The sequence below is a fragment of the Ictidomys tridecemlineatus genome, chromosome 2 (genome assembly GCF_052094955.1).
Source record: "Ictidomys tridecemlineatus isolate mIctTri1 chromosome 2, mIctTri1.hap1, whole genome shotgun sequence".
Classification (NCBI taxonomy): domain Eukaryota; kingdom Metazoa; phylum Chordata; class Mammalia; order Rodentia; family Sciuridae; genus Ictidomys; species Ictidomys tridecemlineatus.
This window is the reverse complement of record NC_135478.1, coordinates 136,385,074-136,411,512: the sequence shown is the minus strand read 5'-3', so window position 1 is coordinate 136,411,512 and position 26,439 is coordinate 136,385,074. Positions and strand designations below refer to the sequence as shown.

Genomic DNA, 26,439 nt, shown 5'->3' with positions numbered 1-26,439 from the left:
GGGTGATTGTTTTCATTTTTTTATGCAGATATATATGGTTTAATTAAATATAGACAAATGTAGTACTTTGCAAAAACTTTATATTACTATTTTATTAGAGATGGACAAGTAACTGCATAATTAGAAAGAAAAATTAAAAATTTGGAAGGGATTAGCATGCCAGTTGTGTTGAAAGTGTTTTGAATTTCTAGCTTTATTTCAAGAAACCCAAACTAAAAGTTGTTGATGTGTATTATGGTTGTGGTTTGTGCAAAAAAATTAATGTAGAATTCCATTCAATAAATACTGTGTTAAAAAAGAAAATCTTGGGCTTTTGTCAGAAGATTGGAGAATAAATGTATATTTAAAAATTTTCAATGAAAATAAAATGCTTAAATTGTGTTTCTTTGAATCCTCTTTTATATATATAATTCCCTCTAATTCATTATTCCATTTAACCAACTGTTGGTCCTAATTTTATTAGGCATTAGGGCTTTTATCCATGATAGTTAAGAGGTTTATACACAATAGAAACTTTCTTCTAAGACTATCACCTGAATTATTTCAGTTAAACTTCATAAAAACCCTAGTATTTTCCTTCTGTAGATAAGAAAACTGAACCTCATTGAAGAATTTATCCAGGGTTAGCAAGTGACCAAATCAAAATTTAAATCCAAATATTGTATCTTATCTTAGAGTCAACTTTTTAATCATTACTGTGTTAAATAAAAGGTCTAGAACTTTTTATATAGTCTGACACAAATATCAATCTTTGGCAGAGGCATTTTGAGAAATTCCTGTTAAGATATTAATACAAGGTTTCTAAGGGATATATTAACAATTAATTTATAGGTTCATCTCAAGAATTCAAGAAAGTTTAAGAAATCTTAGTATAATTCAGCATTTTAATAGAAGTAAAATAGTGTGCCTAACTGCATAAGCTTTTATAAAGGGGTGTTCTTTTGACATGATAAAAATATGTATCACAAACTAATAGCCAGAATAATATTTGGTGGCAAAATGCTAAAAATTGTAAAGACAAAAATGAGGAAAAGTTGTCTTTTATTGTTGTTTCCTGTTCATGTATTAGAAGTACTAACCAATTAGCTAATATTATTAGGAAAGTGAACCTGTAAGAGGTACATAAAGTGAAAGCAGGATTGTTGTTAATTTGTGTAGGATAACTTTGTATATAGACTTATACACAGAAAATGAAAATCACCTGAAACACTTCAAAATAAAGTGTTCGGTAAGCCAGGTACAGTGGTGGCGCATGCCTGTAATGTCAGTCAATCAGGAGGCAGGAGAATATTAAATTCAAAGCCAACCTCAGCAATTTAGAAATGCACTAAGCAACTTAGTGAGTCTGTGTCTCAAAGTAAAGAAATAAATAAAATAATTTAAAAAGTGTTTGTTAAAATAGCAGAGAAATGATATTAGTATACACTGTGGAAACACAGTGGGGGGAAAAAGATACCTTTAATAAAACACCTCCACCATATGTAACTCAGGAATTTTAAAACTATAATGTCCCACTTAGTAAGATTCTTTGAAAAACTGTTGTAGAGGCATACATTGTTTGGTTAAGAAGCCTTTTTTTTTTTTTTTTTTTTTAAAGATGGCAGTTCATCCTATATTTAGTCAGTACATTCCTAATGAGAATTTCAAAAGACTGTTTTTGAAACTTAATAATGGATGTTGTGTTTATCTAGTAAAGATAAACGTGGAAATAAGTAGGAAAGTTCTTAAAAAGGAGGAAAATTGTGCTGGGCTTGGTAGCACATGTCTGTTTTCCCCGGTACTCTGGAGGCAAAGGCAGCAGGGGCAGCAGGATCATAAGTTTGAGGCCAGTCCAGGCAGCTTAGACCCTCTATCAGAATAGGGGCTGGATATGCAGCCCAGTGGTAGAGCACTTGCTTAACATGCACAAAACCTTAGGTTCCATTCCAGGTACTGAAAAACAACAACAAAAAATTCGGGAAAATTAGGGATATCATGTTAAGCAAATAATAGTAGTTACTAATATTATAATGGCTTTAGTTAAAGCCATCTAGGCATAGATATTTCAAATAAGATGAATAATTGAACTATATATATATATATATGTTGTGTGGTAGTTACTAGGCGCTCAGGATACAATGGGGGCCTAGGGGAGAAGGGCAGAAAGCTTGTTTCCTACTTGCTTGTGGACTAGTTTCCTTCTTGCTAGGGGCAGACAAAGCAAATAAGCAAAATATATTAGGTGGTAGTTAAGTGTAGGGAATGATATACCACAAGGTAACAATAGAGCAAAGATCTAAATACAATGAAGGAACAGCAAATAAAGATTTTATGACATGGGTGTGCTTTTTTAATGAATATATTAAGTCAGTTTATGACCTATATAGGTTAAAAAAGCTCAGCTCATTAGCTTAGTAGTATTCTATACAGTTAATAAAAAGGAGATGTTTAATCTGGAAATACTGACAAAAAAAGCAACATAAAAAGAGCCATTGTACAGAAGGATGTGTTTAGCTTAAATACACCGAAAGAGTCTGGAATTGTTAATCTGAACATGGACTTATGAGAAAGGTAGAGAGGGAAATTTTTATTTTCTGCTTTATATATTTCAGAATTCTTTTATTAAGGTACCAAATATTTATAATATGAGAGATGCTTCAGTTTTGATTTTGTAGCTTTGACTTAAAAAAATGAAAATGAAGGTTCTGATAAATGTCTCAGTGTAGTGAGGCGGCAGATTATATTGAAAAGGGTGTGAGCTTTAGAATCTGTCATACATAAGTTCTATGCTAATTCAGTTACATCTGGCTCTTGTTACTTAGGGTAAATTTTGTAATATTCTAAATTTGTTTCTTCATTAATAAAACAGGACTAATAACATGTTTAGGGTTGTAAGAATTAAAATATGTATTCTATGTACATATTTTCCCCCTCACTTTATTTGCAATAATGCTAGATTTTTTCCCCCTGTTCTAAAGGCTCAGACACAATGAGAGCTATGATAAGTATTAAAGGCATGTAAGGAAACTGGTCAGTAGTGGAAATACTGATCAGTCTGTTTTAAAGAGCTTTTCACTACAATGATTTTAATTATTTATAATTGGATTTATTCCAGGGAGCATTTTAGGAAGATTACTAAAGTTTTGTAATAGAAGTATGATGGTTCAAAAAATGATAGAAAAAGAACAGAAAACCTAAATGGGATGAATTGAATGAATGAATGAGAGCAAAAATGTTCTTTGTGGTCATAGATGATAGGCTCACACTTTAAACTCCAGGCTTTCTAGAATAGCTAGCTAAACAAAGAGTTGGCTTGCAATGTGCATGCAGTGTGTATTTCTTATGGAGAAAAGAAGACTTAATCACTGAATAAATTATAAGTAGATTAGAATTAAAACAATCTTGCTTCTGGCTTCTGACACACCGTATCCGAATACATACAAAACTTTAGGCCTAGATGATCACTCAGGTAAGATTGTTAAGATTTAACAGGAATGGATTTGGTTTTACTTTTTCCAAAATATAGGAAAAGAAGGAAACATTATAAAAGATGAATCATATACCTTCATATACCAATAGCATAAAATATTCTGTACAATTACACTTCTTAATCTTTTTGGTCTCAGAACTTTTTTACACTCAAAAATTATCGAGGATCTCAAAAGCTATTGTTTTATATTGATCGTATTTATAATTATCATTTTAATACAATTTAACAGCATTTCAATTTTAAAAAGTCTTTCAACCTAAGATGAAAGTTGCTGGTATGAGTGACATTGTTAGACATTTTTACAAATCTTTAAATGTTTGGCTTAATAGAAATCATACTTGGAAACTCATTTGTAATGTGCTGTTTTCAATAGACTTTTTCAGATAATTATGCATATTCTTTTTGAAATGACAAAAATTATGTAAGTGGAAGTCTTTTACAGGTTAGTTGTAATGTGCAATCAATTCATTTGAAGGAATATTTTGTACTATATAATGAAAACTGATTGGTCTTATACTTTGAGTAGGTCTTTTATCTGATGATTTTATGATGTTATTCATTGATCAATTGAAAATGTTGGCTCACTGAATAGAGCAGAACTTCCAAATGTAACATGTCATTTTATATTTGTCTTCACTAATCTTATCAGAAAATCCTTGTATTTCTAATACTTGTAAAAATCTTGTAAAAAGTTGTCAAGCTAATAGTACTGAGTACAGGTTTTCCAATATTCTAATTTCCCTTGAAAATTAAAATTTTACAATTGACAATAAATACTGTTTGTTTTCCTTGAAGTGAAAAGCGCTTTGTACATATTTGAGAAAATATCTGGTAGATACCCAAATCTGAATGCCAATCATTTGGTAACTTCTTGCGGGTAAAATGGAAGTCCATTTAAAAAGCAGTAACTTCACTTTGCAGCTCAAATAATTGCATAAATATCTTTCCTCATATTGTACATATGCAGCAGAAGTGCTGTATGAGTATATCCCATTTCATCACAGAATAGTACAAAGATATATATTCAAATGTGAGAATCAAATAATATTATTTATTGCTTTAACAGGTATATTATGTGAAACTGATTCCACTTAGTCCCCCAAATTGCATGGTAGTAAAGAGTACTTACCACTAATATAATATAATAAGTTACCAGTAGTTTATCCACCATTGTTTTTGTACTATTCATGCAAGTTAACATACTTGAAAAAGACAAATAATGTCTTAGTAATAATTTTGACTGCTATAAGGAAAGTCTCTAGATCCCACTTTTGAGAACTTTTGCTATTCTCAAATCTTACGAATGAATACTGATACAAAACATTTAAATTAACAAGTAGAAAATGTAGTATTAAACTGAAATACTGGTTTTATTAGGCTCAAGTGGTATTTCCTCCTTTGAAAGTAAAAATGAATACACATTAGGAAATCTCTTAATAGAATTTATGACATTAGTAGCCCCGGGTAGAAAATGCCCATGATAAAAATGATGAGTTTCTTAGAAAACTAGTAAATCTGAAGCACATTTTTAAAATATAAAAGCCACAAAAGTAAAAACTCATAGTAAAGAGTAAATAATACTTTCTTAACAGGAATAAGTGTCAGTTTGTGTATATATCTGTCAATATCTTTATTATGTGTGATACTTATAGAGTTAACTAATATTGTGCACTACCATCATCGTTTTATCATATTTGAGAATTGCTACATAATACAACAAATCATAATGATAAAGACAAAATCATTTTGAAAAAAATATAGACAGATTCTAACTATAAGTGAAATTATTGTAAATCTGGATATCTTCAAAGAAACAATGGTTAGTACTTGGGAACTCAGAAATGTCAGATGGGTATCTAAAAATTTTATATATCAATATTTGAACTTTTCCTATATGAATTAGTTGCTTAGAAAATATGATAGGCTAAAAGCATATTAAAAGCATGAAATAGAATCTATGAAAGGAAGTACAAAGCTCATTGGAGAAATATGTAAAACTGAGGAAATGAAAGAATATTACTGGGATAAAAATATTAAGCATTATAAAGATAGCAGCCATTTCTAAATTAATTTATAATTTGAGAGCAGAAGTTAAATCCCATGTAAGGCACCATGTAGTATTGACACCAGACTGGATCTGCTGATCACAATAAATTCCCTTAGGCATTTGGGAATTTAGTATATGCTTTACCATGTGATGCATTAAAAGTTGTCTTTAGTAAATGATACTGGGATAGCCAACTGACCACAAAAGCACATATTTTGTTAAAATGCAGTTATCAATTGCTGTTGTGACTGCTAGTTTCTAGAAAGTTCCCATCTTATCATGTCTGTTCCATTGTGTATGCCACTACTAGTTAGAGATCTTCAGTACTCAGTTATCTTCCACAGCATATATAATAAAACAATTTAAACTTTTTAGCTAAGGTTAATAATTTTATTATAGGGTTTAATAGGCAGGTGCTAGTTTGTGTAATTTTATAGTTCTGAAATAAAATTAATCTCCATTTTACAAGAGTAGGTTCCTAAGCAGTGCAATTTGACCAATATCACACAGACAGGATTCAATTTTAAAGTTTGTTTTCAGAGTTTGACTTCATTATAGGTAGACTCAGTGACTCAAAACTTTGTGTTACCCCAACTCTCTGCTTCCAGCTGACCTTGAGCCTGAAATTCCACCTACATTGTTTTACTTAATCTTTTCCCCAAATGGTTATTCTTCGATACTTCCATGACTTTGCATGTATTATTCTCTCGGTCAGTGATAGTTTCTTTTATTCTCTTTCTCACCGATTTATGGTCTACTAAACTCTAGAATTATAACCAATATTCTTTGCTTCTTCCCTTAGTTTTCAGGTTTGTTTGTGATCAAAAGTATCCTTAATTATCTCTCTTCTAGTATACATTATACTTCTACTATTAATGTACATTATTTTGTGTGGTATTAATTTATGTAATTACTTGGAGAAGTATACAAAAACAAGAGACATAGTTTCTGAAATCATAGTAGAAGAAACATGTAAACAGTTAAAATACCAAAGCAGATGAAACTAATGTCAGTGAAACAAGTAGTATGTCAAGAATGGCTATTCTAATCAGCATTTGAAGTTAGAGAAGAATTTGTTGAATAAATTGCATTTGATCTGAACCTTGAGAAATTAAGTGAAAAGGATTCAGCTGCTTAGAATCTAGGGAGAAGAAACATAGACACAAAGGAGTGGTCTGTGGAGAGAGATGCATTAGGAGATGAAATGAAGCAGACAATTTAGTACCATATCAGGGAGAGCCCATGTCCTGGGATTCTGACCTTCCCTAAGGGAGGAAGTTTGAGAAAGTTGTGAAAATTGGGTTTAAGGCAGAAGAAAATGGGAATATATAAAAAATAAGATCTTGGCCTGGGGATGAAGCTCAGTTGGTAGAGTGCTGGCCTTGAATGCACAAGGCCCAGGGTTCAATCCCTAGCACCAAAAAACAAAAAAACATAAGATCTTAATATTTTAAAAACTTATAGAAATACTAAACTATATTGAGACCAAAAAGTACATTTCAATGACAAATTTAAAGAACACAAAAAGTTTTCTCATATATATGTGTGTGTTTCTGAGGTAGCATTTTAAAACTCATCTGAAGAAAGTTTGACAACTTTGGCCATCTCTTTAGTATGCATTGTTACCTGTGTTTATGTTATGTGTAGAATATTTTTTATCTTGGACTCAGAGATGAGTAGACTTTTTTTTTCATATGTGGTAATTAGCTGACAGTGATATACACAACATATTTGATATATTTAAGTTAAGCATATTTAACCAATATTTCATTTACATATTATTAAATCAGTTTTTTAATGTTCACCAGCTAGAGTTACACATATTTGTAGGATATCTTCTGAAAATTATAATAGTTATCAAATTAATGAGTAGTTTCAAGATATAGATAGCAGAGAATAAAGGAGTTAAAATTTTTAAATGTCTTGTGATCAGTGGCACTACTTTAAACTGATCTTTAATATTTTAAGATCGTTATCTTTAGGGTCCTCCAATTTACATTCAGTTTCAGTCTTTACTACAGTTAGCTTCCTGAGGTGGTATACCACCTCAGAAATCTGTTTATGCCATTACTGTAAACAATTTTAATTCATTTGAAGAGGAAGTGCCAGGTAGCCAGAAAACAGAGTGAGATATATGCTTAAATTATTGTCATAACATTTTTTAAGTTGGTTTTAAGAATAGGCCATGTATTTTGAAATATGAATGTTCTCTACGTACTGGAATGCTTGAGTTGCTAGAGGCATATACTGAAAACAATTTGATTTCTTTAATTATCCTGTGAATTACTAAAATATTTAATCAGACATTTATACATTGTATAAAAGCTTCAACTTTTGTGTACTTGAAAATCAGTTAATGTTTGTAGAATAATTGTGAGTATAATTTTTTTCTATGTGGTTCATAGTGATATACTTCTTTTTGTGTGTTGTTTAGCCGTATATGTGGGAGCCCGTGTCCTGCAGTGTGGCCTGATGTAATTAAACTACCATATTTCAACACCATGAAACCAAAGAAGCAGTATCGTCGAAAGTTAAGAGAAGAATTTGTTTTGTAAGAAGTGAATGCTTAAGCATCCATATTGCATTGAATTTGTTATTTTTTTTTGTGTGTGAATTCTGAATGTTACTTGATCCTCTTGATTTGTAGTAGATCTATCCAGTTCTGCTAGGCCATTTAATTTTGAAGTTTGCCTTTGGTATATGCATATTTCCTTTTCACCACCACTGTAGAATCAGTGATTTGGATAGTATGGTTGGTGCTTATACCAAAGAATTTCATTGATATTGTTTTAAGTTTTATTGGTATAACTTTTAAGTTACTTAAGTTTAGGATTTCACTTTGGTTTAGAAAACTATTCTGCTTGGTTTCTACTTTGATATAATAAAATTGCCCATAGAATAATAAAATACGTTGTTTTCCCCAGTTAGTTATAAAAATTGTGTAATTAAATATTTCTTCAAAGGAAAATTTGAGATTTATTGGAATAAAGTATTATAAACATAAAATGCTAGCATTTAAAATAATTTGATTTTTAATTTAAAAAATTAACTAAAAATATTTTGTTAAGCTTCTAAAGAAATACTATACTTGTGTCTACAAAACATATATGACTTTTGTAATCCTCTCATATAGTATTCCTGCAGCTGCTTTAGACTTATTTGATTACATGCTCGCCTTGGATCCTAGTAAGCGGTGCACAGCTGAGCAGGCTCTTCAGTGTGAGTTCCTACGAGATGTTGAACCCTCAAAAATGCCTCCACCAGAGTAAGTAGATTTTTATTATATTAGATTTCACATATGTAGACTCTGGACAGTTTTAATAACATCTGTATATAATGATCAAAAAATATTTTCCATGCCTAAATAAGTTGAAAGAGACCAAAATAAGTAAATAAAACTGCAGTACTATGTGTAATTTGCACATCTAGAATACAGTTAGATGCTTGCTTAATGTTGAGCTAATCATGGGATGCGGCCTTTCTCTAGCTAATGTTGGGTTAGTTCAGCAAGATATTGTAATGTGTTTCAGCTTTAAGAAAATATTGTTGCTGCTAATTCTGTCAATACTTACACTGCTAGTAATATTTATAGATAAAATTTTGAGTATTGTGGTATTTTTCATGTATTATATTAATCTTTATAATCCTCTAAGGTAGGTATTATTATCCTTCTCACCATTTTACAGAGGAGGAAGCAGGCTCAAAGAGGTTAAGAAACTTGCCCAAGAATACAAATCTAGTAAAGGGTGGAGCCATCTCTCAAAATTAAGAAAGAGAAATTCTGAAAATATTCTATAGCATCCTCCTGCACAACAGAAAATCCTTATCACTGACTAAAACAATTTTAGTATCGGAAACATGTATAGAATGAGTTATTATCTGATGGAGGGAAACTGCATTGTTTCAGAATCAGAATAGCTGTGCTTTTGAACCTTCACATTCTCATGACTCTTATAATATCTTTAGGATTGATTCTGAGAGAGAGAAGGGGAGAAAATGGTTCATTTACTTCTTTCTTGATAGGTTTCTAGACCCTAAGTAATTTTTAACATGATGGGTTATATTAAAAATAAGACTAATCTTATGTGTCTTTAAATAAAATTAACATAGTTTGTATGAACAAACATGGGCTTTGGAATTCACATTATAGCTCGGAAGATATAGCTCAACTTATCAGGTTGGGCTTACTGTATTTTGTGAAGCTGTTATATTTAGCATCATTAGATTTTATTGAGGGTTGGGGTGGAGCACTTGGCCTCGCATGTGTGAGGCACTGGGTTTGATTCTCAGCGCCATATAAAAAAATAAATAAATAAAACAAGATTTAAAAAGATTTTATTGAACTATGTTTGGATAGGCTTTAGGATGATTTAAAAAAAAAAAAAAGGTGAAAAGAGCCTGTCATCTGACATGGTGAGGAACTGAATCATTCACTATTAAATTGAGTTTTTCTTTTTTTTTTTTTTTTGCTTATCAGAATGTGTTAGTAGTCTCAAAACTTTGACTCTCCTCCCTGTCAAAGAATTTTTTTATAACTTTTAATTTGTAATCTTTTCAACTCTACCAAAAAAAACAAAACAAAAAATAAGAACAATACAATGAGCATTCATATCTTTTACCTAGATTCACCAGTTGTTATTATTTGGATACATTTGCATTATCACTCTATATAAATTTTTCCCTGAACTAGTTGAATATTGTTTTGTGGAGGTGACACTTCATTTGTAAATATTATATATCTGTAAGAACTAAGACTTTTACGTACTTAAAATACTATTATAAAACATAAGAAATTTCACATTATAATAGCTAGTAGTCCATATTTAGATTTCCCTAGTGGCCCAATAATTTTTATTGACTTTTTAAAAAAAATTAAACTGATTCAAACTTCACACATTGTATTTAGTTAGTGTGTCCTTAGGACTTTTATTGTGTCATTCTTTGAAAACCCCAAGCTAGCTGTTTCATAAAACATTCCACAATCTGGATTTGATTGCTTTCCCATGATTAGAATTAGTTTAATGTTTTTTCAGGGGGAGAATTCTGTCTAGCCAGCTGTGGTAATACACACCTGTAATCTCAGCATTTTGGGAAGCTGAGGCAGGAAGATCTCAAATTTGAGGTTAGCCTCAGAAACTTAGAAAGACCATGTCTCAAAAAATAAAAAGTACTGGGCATGTGGCTCAATTGTTAAGCACCCCTGGATTCAATCCCCCACTATCCTCCAAACAATAAAGAATATTATCTGCATGGTGATGTGTGCTTTCTCTTGTATCACATTAAGAGGAATATATTATTTTATCCCATTATTAGTTAATTTTAATTTTAATCACTTTAGTTTGTGCTCATGAGAGAATTCTGCTAAAACTGTATTGAGGATATTTTCTGTTGATTTCTAAACTTTTAAAATTAAGGGTTTAAATAGTTATAAAAGATATAATTTTTGATATCAGCAGTTATATTAGTCTTTCCCTGAACTAGCAAATGTATCCAGTAGGATCTAAATATGGTAACATTCAGTGATCACTTAGAAAATGTTCCACAGTTAGACATTGTTCCTTTTTCATCTTGAAATTCCATCACTTCTGTAGGTTTTTATTATAACGTAACATGCATTACATTAATTACCCTATATATATACATCTCATACGTAAGTTAAAAAAGGAAAAAATCAGTGAAATCTAATGAAGGTGTACCTGTTGATTACTATTATTCTACAGTGAGATACAGTTCCACATTCATTGTTATTTTATTATTTATTTATTTATTTTTGTTGCTTGGGATCAATCCCAGGGCCTCATGGATGTGCTCTACCACTGAGCTATAGCCCCAGCCTTATTTTTTATTCTTAGGAATACTCTTAATAAGTTAAGTATTTGAGAGTAGAAGGAGCTCTTCATAATTATATTACTGTCTTTGAATTTCTTCCATGTTATGTATCCAAAAGTTTTAATCAAGTGATTTTCAATAACTTTAAGACATCAATTTAAAGTTTTTTTCCTTCAATTTTCTTGATAGTAAAGAATTGGAAACCATGTTAACTATGAAAGGATTTCTTAACCAGTCATTTAAGTATTCAGTTTTCATTGGCTTTATCTTTTTTTTTTTTTTTTTTTGATACCTGGGATTGAACCCAGGGGCATATAACCACTAAGCCACATCCCCAGTCCCCTCTTTTTTTAAAAAATTTGAAACAGTGTCTCACTAAGTTATTTAGGGCCTCACTAATTGTGCCTACTGTGTGAGGAACATATTCCAAGTGCTTACCTATAGCTTTGAACTTGGAATCCTTCTGCTTCAGCTTCCCCAGCTTCTGGGGTTACAGGCATGGAACCTGGCTATCCATATTTATTAAATGACTTTTTGTAATACTTGTAACTTTTTCTTATGAATTGTAATTAATGTTAAATCACCTAAAGCACTTAAATTTTATCACAGCATACCTGACTGCATTTTTTTAAATTAAAAATAGATATGTTAGTACATATTTGAGGGACATTCTGTAAACCAGTAATATGGAATGTATTTTGTTAGATAAATTAGTAAAGCAGTCAGGTTGAAATTATAATGGCATTGATTTAATATTTAAGTAACAAAGTTATGCAAGCACAGAGCATTTTATTTTGTAATTCAATGCAAGAGTAGCAAAAAATATAAATTATGAGTTAAGGACTATGAAGAAAAGCATGGGTATTCCTTTGATAAACAATTTTTTCAGAATAATCAAATGAGAGTGGAGTATTAAATAAATCAGAAAAAACTCCATTAGTTGTTTTATAAGGTGAAATATGATTATCATTGGAATAAATATTTCATGATATGATCTGGTGAAAATAGTTTTAACCTCCCTTGTTGAATGATGGTCAGTTGATATCAAACATGAATATTGTGCCTACTGTGTGAGGGGCATATTCAAGTGTTTACCTATATTAACGTATACTGCCTCTACCCCCATAGAGTGGGTAGTATTGTTAATACTGTTTTTAAAGGTAAGGAAACTGAGGCACAAAGGCCAAGTTACTTGCAAGCCTGAATTTCAACCATACTTCCTCCATTTAGTTATTTGGAAAATATTTCTGATCTATCTTAAAGAATCAGCATTGCTAACCTTATTATTTTAGCTGTTTGTAGGGTAATGTTTATCTGGCCTAGAGTCAAGTGTTGAGATAACCCTTAAAGAAACTCTGAAGTTTAAATTGTGGGAGGAAACACCCTTTTTATGGATTACTTTGCTCTGCTCTTATGAGGTTCTCCTGTAAGAGCACTGCATTTCTTGACCATCACGATGTAAGAGGGGATATCACTTCATTTACCCATTCTGTAGAACTATAATATATCTGAATTCAGAGTATCCCAGTAGAGGCTAAGGCTTACATGCCACACACACACACACACACACACACACACACACATACACACACACACACACACACACACACACACACAGAAAGAGAGAAAGGAAAGTCTTTGGAGGATTTGTAATACCTTAAAGCTTCATACCAATATTTCAAATTGTACCTTTGTTTGTTACTCCAGGAGGTTTTTACACGCTGAGGCAATGCACCATAGTAAGATGGCTGAGAGGTATGCCTTTGTTTTGTTTTCAGACCTCAGGTGCATAGACTTGGTTTAATCATAATCCTTGTGTCACTCATCATTGGTCCATGCATGGCTCTCTTTTATTTTTTAATTAGTTATTTTAAATAATGTTAATAAGCAGCCATGAACCTACCAAACAAAAGCTAGAACTTTGAAAATAACCTATTTTAATCATATCATAACCCTTCTTCCCACTTATCCCCTTGCCTTCCTCCACCTGAGGTAACCATCATCCCTGTTTTTTTTTTGTTTGTTTGTTTGTTTTTTTCGGTATATACTTTTTGTTGCCATCTGTATGTACTCATAAATTATATTTTAAAATTTTAGTTTTTTAAATTTTATAAAAGGTGTCATGCTATCTGTAATCTTTTGGAAATGACCTTTTTTACTAATATTATATTGCTAAGATTCAACCACAGTGTTGCATATGCCTTTATTTTATAACACAAGTAATTGCAAAAGAGGAGGTGTGAAAGAATTTGCTTGAACATGCAGGCAATTTTCAAAGTTCAGTCTTAGGAAAAAAGACATGTGGATATGGAAATTCCCTTAAAACAATTTCAGGTGTAGCCCTTTGGAAAGGCTTCATGTGCTTCTCGAGGTAAAACATCCAGGTTGAGGACTTACAGGTATATATCACCAGGTAGGGTTGCTTAAAGAAATTTATAGATATTCTGGGCAAGTTTACTAACCTTTCCAAGCCTCAATTTTCTTATCTTTAAAATAAATAAAATAGTAATGTTTGCACAGGATTTTTTGTTAGGGTAATAAGAAAACATTTATAAATCACATATTTATGTCTTTCTTTAAGCAAAATTATTCAGTAGTGATAATACTTTTATGAAATTACATTCAGGTCATCATTTCAAAATTGTGGGTGATTTTGATAGTTAATTAGTTATTCAGAACTCTGTTGATGAGTGATGACCTTCTCAGTGCCTGAAGTACCTATTTTTGAAATTCATCTGTAGCATCAGGATAATTTCAGAGCATTTTATTATCAAGAAATAAAAACTTTTCTTAGGAAGTTTTCCCACAAATGTCATATTCTAGCCTGTATTTTTTTTTATCTTGTATCTAATTTCTGCAAACGCATGTTTCTGCCTCCTTCATGTCCTATTCAGTGTAAGATGTATATGATAAGAATTGCCTATAAAAATGTTGCACCAAGGATAATGTTAGCCTACTTTTATGAATATATATTCTTCATTCAAAATTTTTATAAGTGATTATTTATTGATTATTTAAAAGACAAAAATTGTTCATCTATAAAGAAAAGCCCTGAAGGACATGGGGCAAAGATGATTTTTATTGGAGGAGTTTTACAAAGTCTACATATGAAGTCTTCAAGAATGATTTGGGGGCTTGGGATATAGCTTTGGTGCTACATAGTAATGTTAGCATATTTTTTTATTAAGAAATACCATTCATGGGCTGGAGTTGTGGCTCGGTGATAGAGTGCTTGCCTGGCATGTGTGAGGCACTGGGTTCGATTCTCAGCACCACATATAAATAAATAAAAGATCCATTGGCAACTTAAAAAAAAAAAGAAATACTATTCACAATTTAATACTCATATATATATTTTCAGCCTTCCTTTATGGCAAGATTGTCATGAGTTATGGAGTAAAAAGCGAAGAAGACAGAAGCAGATGGGCATGACTGATGATGTTTCCACAATTAAAGCCCCCAGAAAGGACTTGTCTTTGGGCTTAGATGACAGCAGAACCAACACACCCCAGGGTGTGTTGCCATCTACACAACTGAAATCTCAGGGCAACTCAAATGTAGCACCTGGTCAGTAATATTTTACATGGGTTGATTTTCTTCACATTGTTTTATGGCTAATGTTGATTATATTACTCTGCTGTCAAAGCATCTGGCTAAAAAGATGAAAATTAAGGTTTATTCATGGAACTTGATGTTTCCTTATTGTTTGTGCCAGTATAGAAGTTTCATTGCTTCTTGGCAACCACAGTTTTTAGCAATCTCAAGGTAAGATAATTTCTAAAGAAATATCAACTTATTTATGATTGGTGGTTGGTCAGATTTCTCTTTTTCCCTTTTTCCCTAGTGCAGGACTCAGTACATCTTTTACTAACACTATTCTCCGGGAAGTTCAGCGCTCAATGTCTGTGGATACTTACGGAATAGGAAGAAGAAGATAGGAAAGACAGCCAAAAATCATAATGGGAACTCTTTCATGCCATTTATAATGTCCTCAGGTCACTCAATAATATGTATTTGTTACATCATAGAATTTCAGATATTTGTGCCAGAAATAAAATGATAAAGAAAGATATTTTATAGCCACTTATTTTGGTAAAAATTTAGATTTCTTCCTCTGACTCAGTCTGTCATAGAAGTAACCTTCACATATAAAGTACCTGAGACTTTAAAAACCAAAGCAATGGTTATTTGTTGTTCAGACATATTCCGTCTTGAAATAGTGAAGTTTCCTTCAACATAAGAATATTTGATACATATATAACTTTAGGAGACACATCTGTTTTATACAGTGAGGGTTAATCTATATCAAGTTCAGTATTATTTTGCTTTTTAAAAAAATATGTAAAATATGAAGAAAGGCAAAAGAGAACAGTAATTGTTTATATTAATATGTTATGTTTTATATACTGTATTACTCTAAGAGGATTTGAGAATGGAAATAAAGAAGTTTAAAGGGTATAGTCTATTATCTCAGGTAATAGTTGTCTTATTTTCATGACTGTCAGGAGGAGAGTAGGAGCAAATCTAGAAGAAAAGAGGGTAGTTTACTTTAGCTGGTAAAAAATGAACTGCCTTCTGAGCTTATTTTATACTTTACTTAGCTCTGAATTATTTTACAACTCTACTTATGGTGGAGAGTTTTAATATTTTTCTTTTACTTTTTTGATAGTTTTAAAAACACATTTATATTAAAAAGTGAGAATTTGGGCCTGGGGTAGTTCAGTGGTTGAGCACTTGCCTCGCATACATGAGGCACTGGGTTTGATCCTCAACCCCACATAACTAAATAAATAAATAAAACAAAGATAAAAATATTAAAAAAGCAAGAATTTTCTTTCTGCTTCATTTCCTTTATCATCAGTGGATTGAAATAAGAAAATGCTTCTATTCCAAAAGAGACGCTTCTGTGAGAGGGTGTTTCCCTGAGTTCACATGGAGATTATTTATGCTAATAAGAAAAATAAAAAGGTATCTGGGGCTGTGGCTCAGTGGTAGCTCACTTGCCTGGCATGTGTGAGGCACTGGGTTCAATTATCAGTGCCACATGTAAATAAATAAAATAAAGATCTATCAACAACTAAAAAAAAAAAAATTTAAAAAAAAAAGAAAAAGAGGAAAACTGGCCCTTGGGGTATAGCAAACTAACATGGTTCTTTATGAATGCTCGTGGATCATAAGAAGAATTTGCTCAAGTTTGTTTTGAACTAAGAAGTAAAAAAAGTATCTCAAAATATATAAGTGATATAAAAAGATAGTAATATGAATGGCATTAATCATCAGCCTTTCATCTTCTTAGAGTCACTTGTCTATGAGTCTGACATCTGTGGTAATGGAAATTGCTTATCAGTATCATCTGACCACCATGTATAGTATAATATGCATTTGAGCCTTGTTGTTAAATGTGATTCACGTAAGCTTGCACAAGAACCTATGTCAACCATCCCAAATCTAAACTGAAAATTGGAAAGAACAATTGAATCTGTTATACTGGTGATGAGTTAATGCTGTTAATACATATAATAAGCATGTTTCTGAAAGCATTCCTAACTTATTGAAAGTAAAAACAGATTTTTTTTCAGAGTTGGTAATACATCCTAATTTGAATTTACTTCAAAGATAAGGTTAGATTCTTGAGTAATAAACTTTATTTTAAAGAAGAAATAGGTGTATTAGTTTAAGAGCTAGGATTCTGGAATCAGACAGAGTTGAGATATAATTTCTGCAGCTTATAAATTCTATGACCTTAGACACTAAGTTACATAGTCTGTTTAGGTCAGTTTCTTTTTCAATAAAATGAGGCTAATATGAGAGCCTGCCTTGTAAGGTGGTTGTGAAGAATAAAGGATATAAAATGCTAAGAAAATATCTGACACTCTGTTAGCTATCATCATTATTCAATTTCCATTCACAAAGTGATATTTCCTGGTTAAATCTTTAGAGTGGGATTCTATTGATAGCTTTGATTTTTCTTTTGAAGTATTTACTTCTTTCGAAGTATTTACTCTTAAAGATTACTTATTGAAAATTGACTGCAGTTGTCTTTTGTTCTAATTTATGTTCCAGTTACATCTTACAAGTCATGATAGGGAACTAGGTTGAGGTGCCCTTTTCACAGTGTTTTTGAAGTACTCTCCCTTAAATGTATATTTTAATATGGTAACATGGAACCATTTGGAGGGTGGGAGGAGCTGTGGATTATGGCAGTTCTAATTAATACAAATTTTGTCTTTAGTAATAACAGGCCCTGGACAGCAGTTAAACCACAGTGAATTGGCAATTCTACTAAACCTACTACAGTCTAAAACAAGTGTTAATATGGCTGATTTTGTCCAAGTGTTGAACATTAAGGTAAACTCTGAGACTCAACAGCAGCTAAATAAAATAAACCTTCCTGCTGGAATTTTGGCAACAGGTGAAAAACAGACAGATCCATCAACACCACAGCAGGAGCCTTCGAAACCATTGGGAGGAATTCAGCCTTCTCAGACCGTCCAGCCTAAAGTGGAGACTGATGCTGCTCAGGCGGCTGTGCAGAGTGCATTTGCAGTTCTGTTGACTCAGTTAATAAAGGCTCAACAGTCAAAACAGAAAGATGTGCTACTAGAAGAAAGGGAAAATGGATCAGGACATGAAGCATCATTACAACTCAGGCCACCTCCAGAACCTAGCACACCGGTATCGGGTGAGTGTATAGATACCTGACCTACTTACTAACACAGCTGTATTCATATTGTTTTCTCGATGTTGCTGATTTGCTATAATGCAGATTGTTAAGTGACATTGCTAAAGAGATGGGTCACTGGTGATAGGTTGGTTTCCTAGTTTGTTTATTCCCCAAAAGAAATTCTTTAACAAATTATCCAGGTGTGACATAATTCATTATGAATGCTTATAGACTTTTGTAAGGTCAGCCTAAGGTTAAAAGATAATCTTTTATTCCAAATACAAAAGAATGTGTGATCAAGGCATAAACTTTATTCATACTATTATCCTGTACTTAAATGATAGTAGGCAACATTACTTGTAAACTTGTAAACTTTTCTCCTTTTCATTCAGTGTTTTTCCAGAGATATAACATCTGATCATCTTTAGGACCACCCATAGGAAACATCATCTATTTTGAATATTCAGTTGTCTAGCTTTTGACTCTCTTTTTGTTTTGTTTCACTTAGGGCAAGATGACCTCATTCAGCATCAAGATAGGAGGATTTTGGAGTTAACACCAGAACCAGACCGGCCTCGGATTCTGCCTCCTGATCAACGTCCTCCTGAGCCTCCGGAACCACCACCAGTCACTGAGGAAGATCTCGATTATCGGACAGAAAACCAGCATGTACCTACCACTAGTTCCTCATTAACTGACCCTCATGCTGGAGTGAAAGCAGCCCTGTTACAGCTGCTTGCTCAGCACCAGCCCCAGGATGATCCCAAAAGAGAAGGTGGTATTGATTATCCAGCAGCAGACACTTATGTGCCCACTTCAGACTACAAAGACAGCTTTGGATCCTCTTCTTTCTCTTCTGCTCCTTATGTTAGCAACGATGGTCTAGGAAGTAGTTCTGCTCCACCATTGGAACGACGTAGCTTCATTGGAAACTCAGATATTCAGTCTTTGGATAACTACAGTACTGCTTCATCTCATTCTGGTGGTCCACCTCAGCCTTCTGCCTTTTCTGAGTCATTTCCCAGTTCAGTAGCTGGATATGGAGACATTTACCTCAATGCTGGTCCCATGTTATTTAGTGGAGACAAGGACCATAGATTTGAATATAGCCATGGTCCTATTGCAGTCCTGGCAAATAGCAGTGACCCTTCCACAGGGTCAGAGAGTACTCATCCTTTGCCAGCAAAGATGCATAACTATAACTATGGTGGTAATTTACAGGAAAATCCAGGAGGCCCCAGCCTCATGCATGGACAGACCTGGACCTCTCCTGCCCAAGGGCCTGGATATTCACAAGGATACAGAGGACACATTAGCACATCAGCTGGCAGAGGTCGAGGGAGAGGGTTACCATTTTGAGTATCTGTTTTTCCTCAGGCACATCATTTTTATCTGGAAAGACTTTTCTAGCTGCAATTTAAGGCAGCAATCCAAGAGACTTGAATAATATTAATTCAACAACAGCTTTATTTTTATGTGGAAAAGGGTCTTGCATACAATAGTTAAAAAAAAAAAGAAAAAAAACTTTGCTTAAATTCATGCTGTTCTTAAAACTAGATCTATTGATTGTACATCTTCACAATTCTAGTTAACAATTTTATTTTGTATTCTTGCAGTTTTAAGTGGATGCTAATCTTAGGGACATAAGCCTTTTATGACCCTCTTGCAGATCTTCTGAACTATGCACATTTGTGCTTTTTTTGTAAGTTTGGACCAACTTTTATGTAACAAACAACCCCTTCCTGCCCCCCTCCAGTTTTACAACAATCAGAAAGGGCACTGATTTATTTGGTATTTTTCTTTTTACAAAGCTACCTTTAGTCAAAGGTCACTGTCAGTCTTTGCACCTGCTTTCAGTGTTATTGTGAAAGGTGTACTTTGTGCTCATTTCAGAAAATAAAACACAACCTTTCTCTTGATGCAACAGTTTTATAAAAGAAAATGGTCAACGTTATTTTTGTTTGTTTTGCAGATTATCATAGCCTAGCAAAATGCATTCAAATGATATAGTGGGTTTTATATGAAAAATATGGGGTGGGGAGGGTTAAGTAAGTGCCTTAACTGGTGAGCTTAAGGTCTGAAAAGGTAGTTAACCTTTACACCCATTTGTCTTTTAAAGGGAATCAATGCATTGTACTGAAGAGGCAGCAAGCTTTCAAGTTTGGGGTGGCTGCCTATTCAGTCCCTGTGAGGTCCATTCCCTCTGCCTGTCACACTTCATTTTCTGCCTATATTTGGGCCATGTTATCTTTCACTACCACCTTCTCTTGGTAGGGGAGTGAGAGCAAAGAAAGGGAGTAGACCTGCTGTCAGTACCTTTTGTTACTTCTGAGAAGTTCTAAAAAGTTTTGTTATAAATGGTTGAAGGTAATAGCTAAATGAGAATTTTAAGATACCGTTTTCTTTCAGGCTGCCATATTATCCCTATTTTCATTTGGAGTTTAGAAGCAAGAATTAATAACATAATTTGCATAAATGTATTAAAATGATCATGGGAGGAGGGGTGGCAAACACCATATTTTTTAAGTTATGCAGTTGCCATTTTAAGAAAAAGTCAACTCATTAACTAGAAATATTGCCTAGATTGAATTTATCGAAGCAAAAAGAAATAGAGAAGACTTCTTATCTTCCTTCCTCTCAACCTTCTATAAAGTTTATTATGACTTCTGCCAGACATACAGAATCTTAGTTCATTTTAACATTTTTTTTCTTTTATTGAAGGTAACAAAGAAAGATGGAATAATTGTTATTTAAACAGTAATGTTTTTGGGTCTCTCGTTTTGTGCGTGTGTGTGTGCACGCATGCGCGCAAGCGCACGCTTATAATAATTTTGGAAAGGAACCAAAGGTAACTAACAAGTGTTTCCATCATCATTAAATGGAAAAACAGACTCTGGAAATCAAAAGTTGTGCCAATTAACCATTTTGTTTTAATTGTTTAATCTTTTGATTGGAGTCTTAAATTGGAACAATTGTTACAGAATGAAAAATGCTCCAGTTCTAAAGCCAGTTAACCCTGTGCTCTCTGACTTGTGAACCTGCATTTCAAAACAGGATGTGGGAAACATAGTTTGGTAACAGTAAGCATATTTTAAAGAAGCTAATTTACATTTTACTATTATAAAATGAATTGATGTCAGTTGACCATTTTATTTTTTGGTGGAATTTTTGTTGTTTGGGAGAAAAAAAATGAATGAAAGAAAAATTATTTTGCTTTTATTTGAATATTGGAGTACTAACAACTTATAATAAAACTACATTACAGGAAGTGAAGAAATATTTTGAAATTTAGCAAAATAGCTACAGTATTCAAGTCTCTGAAATTTTAATATGGTGAGTCTTAGAGCTTTAGACTTTCCTATAAGTGACAGTATCTAAGTTATTCTTAATAGTCACACTTAATAATTCTGCTGGCCATAAGCAGCTAACCCAAAATTGAAGATATTTATGTGACATGAATAGCCTGTGTTTTAAAAATTAAATATTTTATATAAAAGTGAACTGTGTTTGGATAGTTTTTCATAGTTTTTCTAATTAAGCATTTCAGTTACTTTCTTTTCCTGGGAGAGTGGCTGGGAGGACAGAGATATTGTTGACTTTGAAATGGAAATTTTGAACTACACTTTCTAACATTATTCTAAGACCGCATTGCTTATGAGACACACCAATATCTCATGTGCCACTTAGAAGAAAAAATGTTGCCATTTAAAACACAACACTGAGATGCCATGAAGTGTAAGATAATCAATCCCAGATGTAAGATTGTTATTATATGAAACAATGTGTCATATAATTGATGAAATATGATGTAAAAAACCCTAATGCCAGCCCTCCATAACATTTATACCTCAATTCAGTGAATTTGGATTAATAAATAGAGCATGGTTGGGAAGTTACCGATTCTTTAGGTTATTTCTCCTACAGTAATCAATGAGCATTGCATAAAATCTAAGGAATATAAAATATTGCTTAAGTGTTTTGGGAAGAAGCAGGTAAGTGAGATTGTAAGTAATTTAAAAATAGGATGTGACCTAGGAAAAGAAGAAAATATCTTTTTTCATACAGACTTGAAATTTTAAGTTACTTTATGTAAGGCTAAGTTTATTGATTAGAATAAGTTGTGGAATGTGGTTTACGATAACACATTAGCTATGATTCAGTGTTTTATTCTGTCAACAAATATATACTTGGTTCCTGTCATTCGATATCAAATTAAATCATATTTCTAGTAGGCTGCCAGTACCATTTTAAAAAATGTCTGGAGAGGCTAGTGGTATTTGTTACTCCCAGTTATATCTAAATTGTACCTAAGTGAGTACAAGAAATGGAATTTTGAGTTGTCTTTGTAAAATTTCAACTCGAAATTTGAATAGAGAAAGTCTGGTATGGAAAAGTCTCTGAACAGATTTTAAGTTGAGTCTGGCCAATTCATGATGGCCCAATTTGTAGGAAATATCAAGATTTTTTGAGAAAAATTAAAAGAGAATGGGTTAAATATTTCCAAACCAAAATGCTTAGTACTTCTAAGTTAAGGTTTTGATTTATTTGCTATGAGTGTAATCTAATACTGATTGGTTACTTACCCCTCTAGGTTTGTTGTTTTAAATAAAGCTGAAATATAAGTTTTGATTATATATCTACTAATTTTCAAGGCTACTGTTTTTGATACTTTAAAAATATGAACAGCTTTTACCAGTAACCAAAAATTATATGGTAATTCTCCAGCTAAGCAAAATGAGGCTCAAAGGGTTTTCCAGGACCTTTTTCTGACAACTGGGGTGACAGAGCTTGTTCCTCTAAGCCACATCTACATTATTTCTTTTAATTCAGAAAAAAAATAGGAAAATTTCAATTTTGGAAAACTTAATTAGAAACCTGTATACGTGGACTGTATATATAGAGAGACAGTCTTCAAAAGAAGAAGTTCTGTGCTTCTATTTATATATTTAAAAAACACTATACTTGTGTACCTAATTAGGTACATAAGTACCTAATACTTATGTGCCTAATCAAAGATTAAGTACTTACGTACTTAATCTTTGATTAAGAGTGTTTTGTATTTATAGATGGAAGATTTTTGTCAGCAAGCTTGCAAACATATCTTTTTAAACCCTTTGATGGTTTTATAATTTCAAGAGACTTTATAAGGGGAATAATAAGGGCTTGTCATTTACCAAAGACATTTTCCATATTCGTGATATGACGGGGTTTGTCGGGTGGGGTGTGGTCTTTGTTTTTGAGGTACTGGGGATTGAACCTAGAAGGCACTCTACCACTAGCCCTTTTTATTTTTGTTTTGAGATAAGAGACTTGCTAAGTTTCTCAGGCTGGCCTTGAACTTGTAGTCCTTCTGTCTCAGTCTCCTGAGTTGCTGGGATTACAGGCCTTCACCACCACACCTGGATTCCAGTTAACTGTCTTAAATTGTTTCTAGTTTTTACTACTAATAAAAGCTGTTTATAGGCTGGGGACATAACCAAGTGGTAGAGTACTTGCCTGGCATTCTTGTGGCCCTGGGTTTGAACTCCAGAACCACCAAAAAAAAAAAAAAAAAAGCTATAATTAATAAGCTATCAGTCATGAAATCTAATTGAAAATGTGGAAACCAAAACTTTGATCATAATGGAAAGAACTTCTTTAAATTGTAGAGACTAACAAATTTAGTGGGTTTTAACTTCTTTTCATAGAACAAGAATTTTCTAATTGTATTCAAATGAGACTGTAGTGATTATAGAGTATTACCCTTTAAAATTTTCCCCAGTTTTAAGTTAATTGTTGTAAAATTGTTGTATTCTTTTACAAGACCTTTTAGTAAAGTCTTGTAACTTAAATCTACTCTATTAATATAAGCCACTTGTTACTTTTTGGAAAAAAAATCCTATTTGATAGTCTATAAATTGCTTAAGAATTCCATCCACCCCTCCCCCACCTTTTTAGTCTTATTCTCTCTTTACTTATATCCAGAACATAATCTTAAAATAATCTTTTATGGTAATGGTGATCAATAATCTTTTATGGTAATGATGATCACTTGTAATCCACTGAGCCATATTTTGTTTGTTTGGGGGTTTTTGACAAAGCTAAAAGCCTGAAACAATTTTCTCTCATCTTTTATCCCTGTGTATATATGTATGTATTAAAAAATAGGAACAAAATGCAGAGATAACCATTAATATTTTCCCTTTGATGGATGTACATAAATACATGTTTATTCCCCCTTAGAATAATGGGACTATATTGCTCATAACTTTGTAATTTTTTTTTCAATTTATAATATATTGTGGACATCTTTCTATGTCAGCCAATTAAAGTACCTATCTTCTTTTTAATGGTTATAAGTTATTCCTTTATAGGACCATAACTTAGCAATTACTTATTCCCATACAAAACTTTTATGTTTCAAATAATGTGAAAGTACACATATTCAAGCATTCATAATTTCCTCAGAGTAGCTATGTTATAGCACTTAAAAAATGTTTGCTTAAGTTTAATCTGATCTCAGGAAAAGCTTAACAGCTTTATATTCTTATTCCTTCTCATTCAGTGATGGTTACCTACATTGGGTATTCAAAATTTAGATCTTTTTTAGTTTGATGATGAATCATCTTGTTAAATCTGTATTTCTTTGAATATTATTGAGATTCGCTATTTCACTTGATATCCGAGTCTTTGTTATTAACCATTTGTATGTTTAATTATTAGCTTTTCTCTCTATTGTTCTGAAGATCTCTTTCTATAAGAGCCCTTTATGAATTACATACCTAAAAGCCTGGTTGTTATTGGAAAATATTTTTTACATTTAATGTAGTGAGGTCCATTAATCTTTTGGTTGGTCTTTGAAAAAAGCTTTCCTAAGATTAGTTAAATATTTTTGAAAATATTATTTTTTTAGTTGTAGTTCAATACGATACCTTTATTTTATTTATTTATTTTTATGTGGTGATAAGGATGGAACCCAGCCTTTCAGGTCCTAGGTGAGCGCTCTACAGCTGAGTCACAACCCCAGTTCGAGATTATTTAAATATTCACAGAAGTTTTAGTTTAGTTCTTCTCTGGCTTTCTACTTCTACTTTAAAAAAAATTTTTTTTTGGTTCTTTTTAGTTGGACACAGTACTTTTATTTTGTTTATTTTTATGTGGTGCTAAGGATCGAACCTTGGGTCTCGAATGTGCTAGGCCGCAACCCCAGTCCCTCTATTTCTACTTTTAATTCTCAACCATTTAGAATTTAGTTAGATGTTGCAAGGTAAGGATTCAGTTTTATACCTTTTTTTTTTTTTAGTTGTTGTGCTAATCGTGCCAATAACATTTTATTTATTTATTATTTTTATTTTTTGAACTGGGGATTGAATCTAGGGATGCTTTACCAGTGAGTCACATTCCCAGACTTTCTTACATTTTATTTTGAGACAGGGTCTCGCTAAGTTGCTTAGGGCCTTGCTGAGACTGGCTTTGAACTTGGAAGTCAAGGATCTTATACAAAAGGCACTCAGTGTATGGTAGCTAGGAAAGCAGCTATACACAGTATATAAGAAAGTGTAAAGCATATTATACTTTCCCTAGTTTGAAAATATCATCAAGGTCTTATTTGATTGTATTCCTTGGCTTTCTGTTGTATACCACCCTGATCTTTCTCTTCTTTTTACAAGTACTACACTTGTATCCTTTAGTGGGGCAGAGGGGAGGCACCAGGGATAGAACCCAGGGGAGCCATATCACCAGCCCTTTTAAGATATTTTATTTAGAGATAGAGTCTCACTAAATTGCTTAAGCACTTGCTAAATTGCTGAGGCTGGCTTTGAACTTGCAATCTTCCTATCTTAGCCTCCAGAGCCTCTGGGATTACAGGCATGCACTACCACATGTACTATGCATCTGATGTGTGTGTGTGTGTGAGAGAGAGAGAGAGATGTGTGTGTGTTTTGAATTAGTATTCTAATTCCCGGGACAATCAGTAGCATATGCAGATAATTTGTTGTAGGACAGAAATATTAAAAGTAGTTTTGTTTCCTTTTTTAAAGTTTTCTATACTGCCTATTTTTCCATGTGAGTTTCAAAATCATTTACATCACGTTACCTGAGTTTTAATTGAAAGCACATTAGATATTTAAGTTTATGGGGATTATTTCATTGAGAGCATATAATAATTTTATGCCCCTCATTATAAGTTGCAAAATTTATTATAGTTCTGGTGTCTTCAAAAATATTTTTCTTGTTCCTAGATATGGACTCTGCATGAGTACTGCATTATTTTAAGCTAGTCATTGCTTATATAGGAAAGCTATCCTGTTTTTGCTTTTGAAATTGGCCACATTCCTCATGTTTTCTAACATTTTTTAGTTCATTAGAGTATAATGAGCATTCTAATTATTTTCTGAATGTCTAATTTTTCATGTTTGACCCTTATGTATAATAAAGTATATATCAGAA

The 26,439-nt window shown here is 32.5% G+C and overlaps 1 protein-coding gene across 4 annotated transcripts in view; it reads left to right on the top strand.

Moving 5' to 3' along the window:
• Window positions 1-21,510, top strand: part of Cdk13 (cyclin dependent kinase 13) — a 95,232-nt gene extending 73,722 nt beyond the window's left edge. The window contains exons 10-15 of one of the 4 annotated variants that reach the window (XM_078039838.1): window positions 7,951-8,067; window positions 8,650-8,781; window positions 13,053-13,100; window positions 14,707-14,912; window positions 17,758-18,027; window positions 18,518-21,510. In XM_078039838.1, the coding sequence (XP_077895964.1) occupies window positions 7,951-8,067; window positions 8,650-8,781; window positions 13,053-13,100; window positions 14,707-14,912; window positions 17,758-18,027; window positions 18,518-19,368 (1,624 nt within the window). In that variant the 3' untranslated portion in view covers window positions 19,369-21,510. Of the gene's footprint in view, window positions 1-7,950; window positions 8,068-8,649; window positions 8,782-13,052; window positions 13,101-14,706; window positions 14,913-17,577; window positions 18,028-18,517 lie in introns of all 4 variants that reach the window. The other 3 variants (XM_040291856.2, XM_078039839.1, XM_078039837.1) reach the window with 3 other exon arrangements.
• Window positions 21,511-26,439: the final 4,929 nt, after the last annotated feature.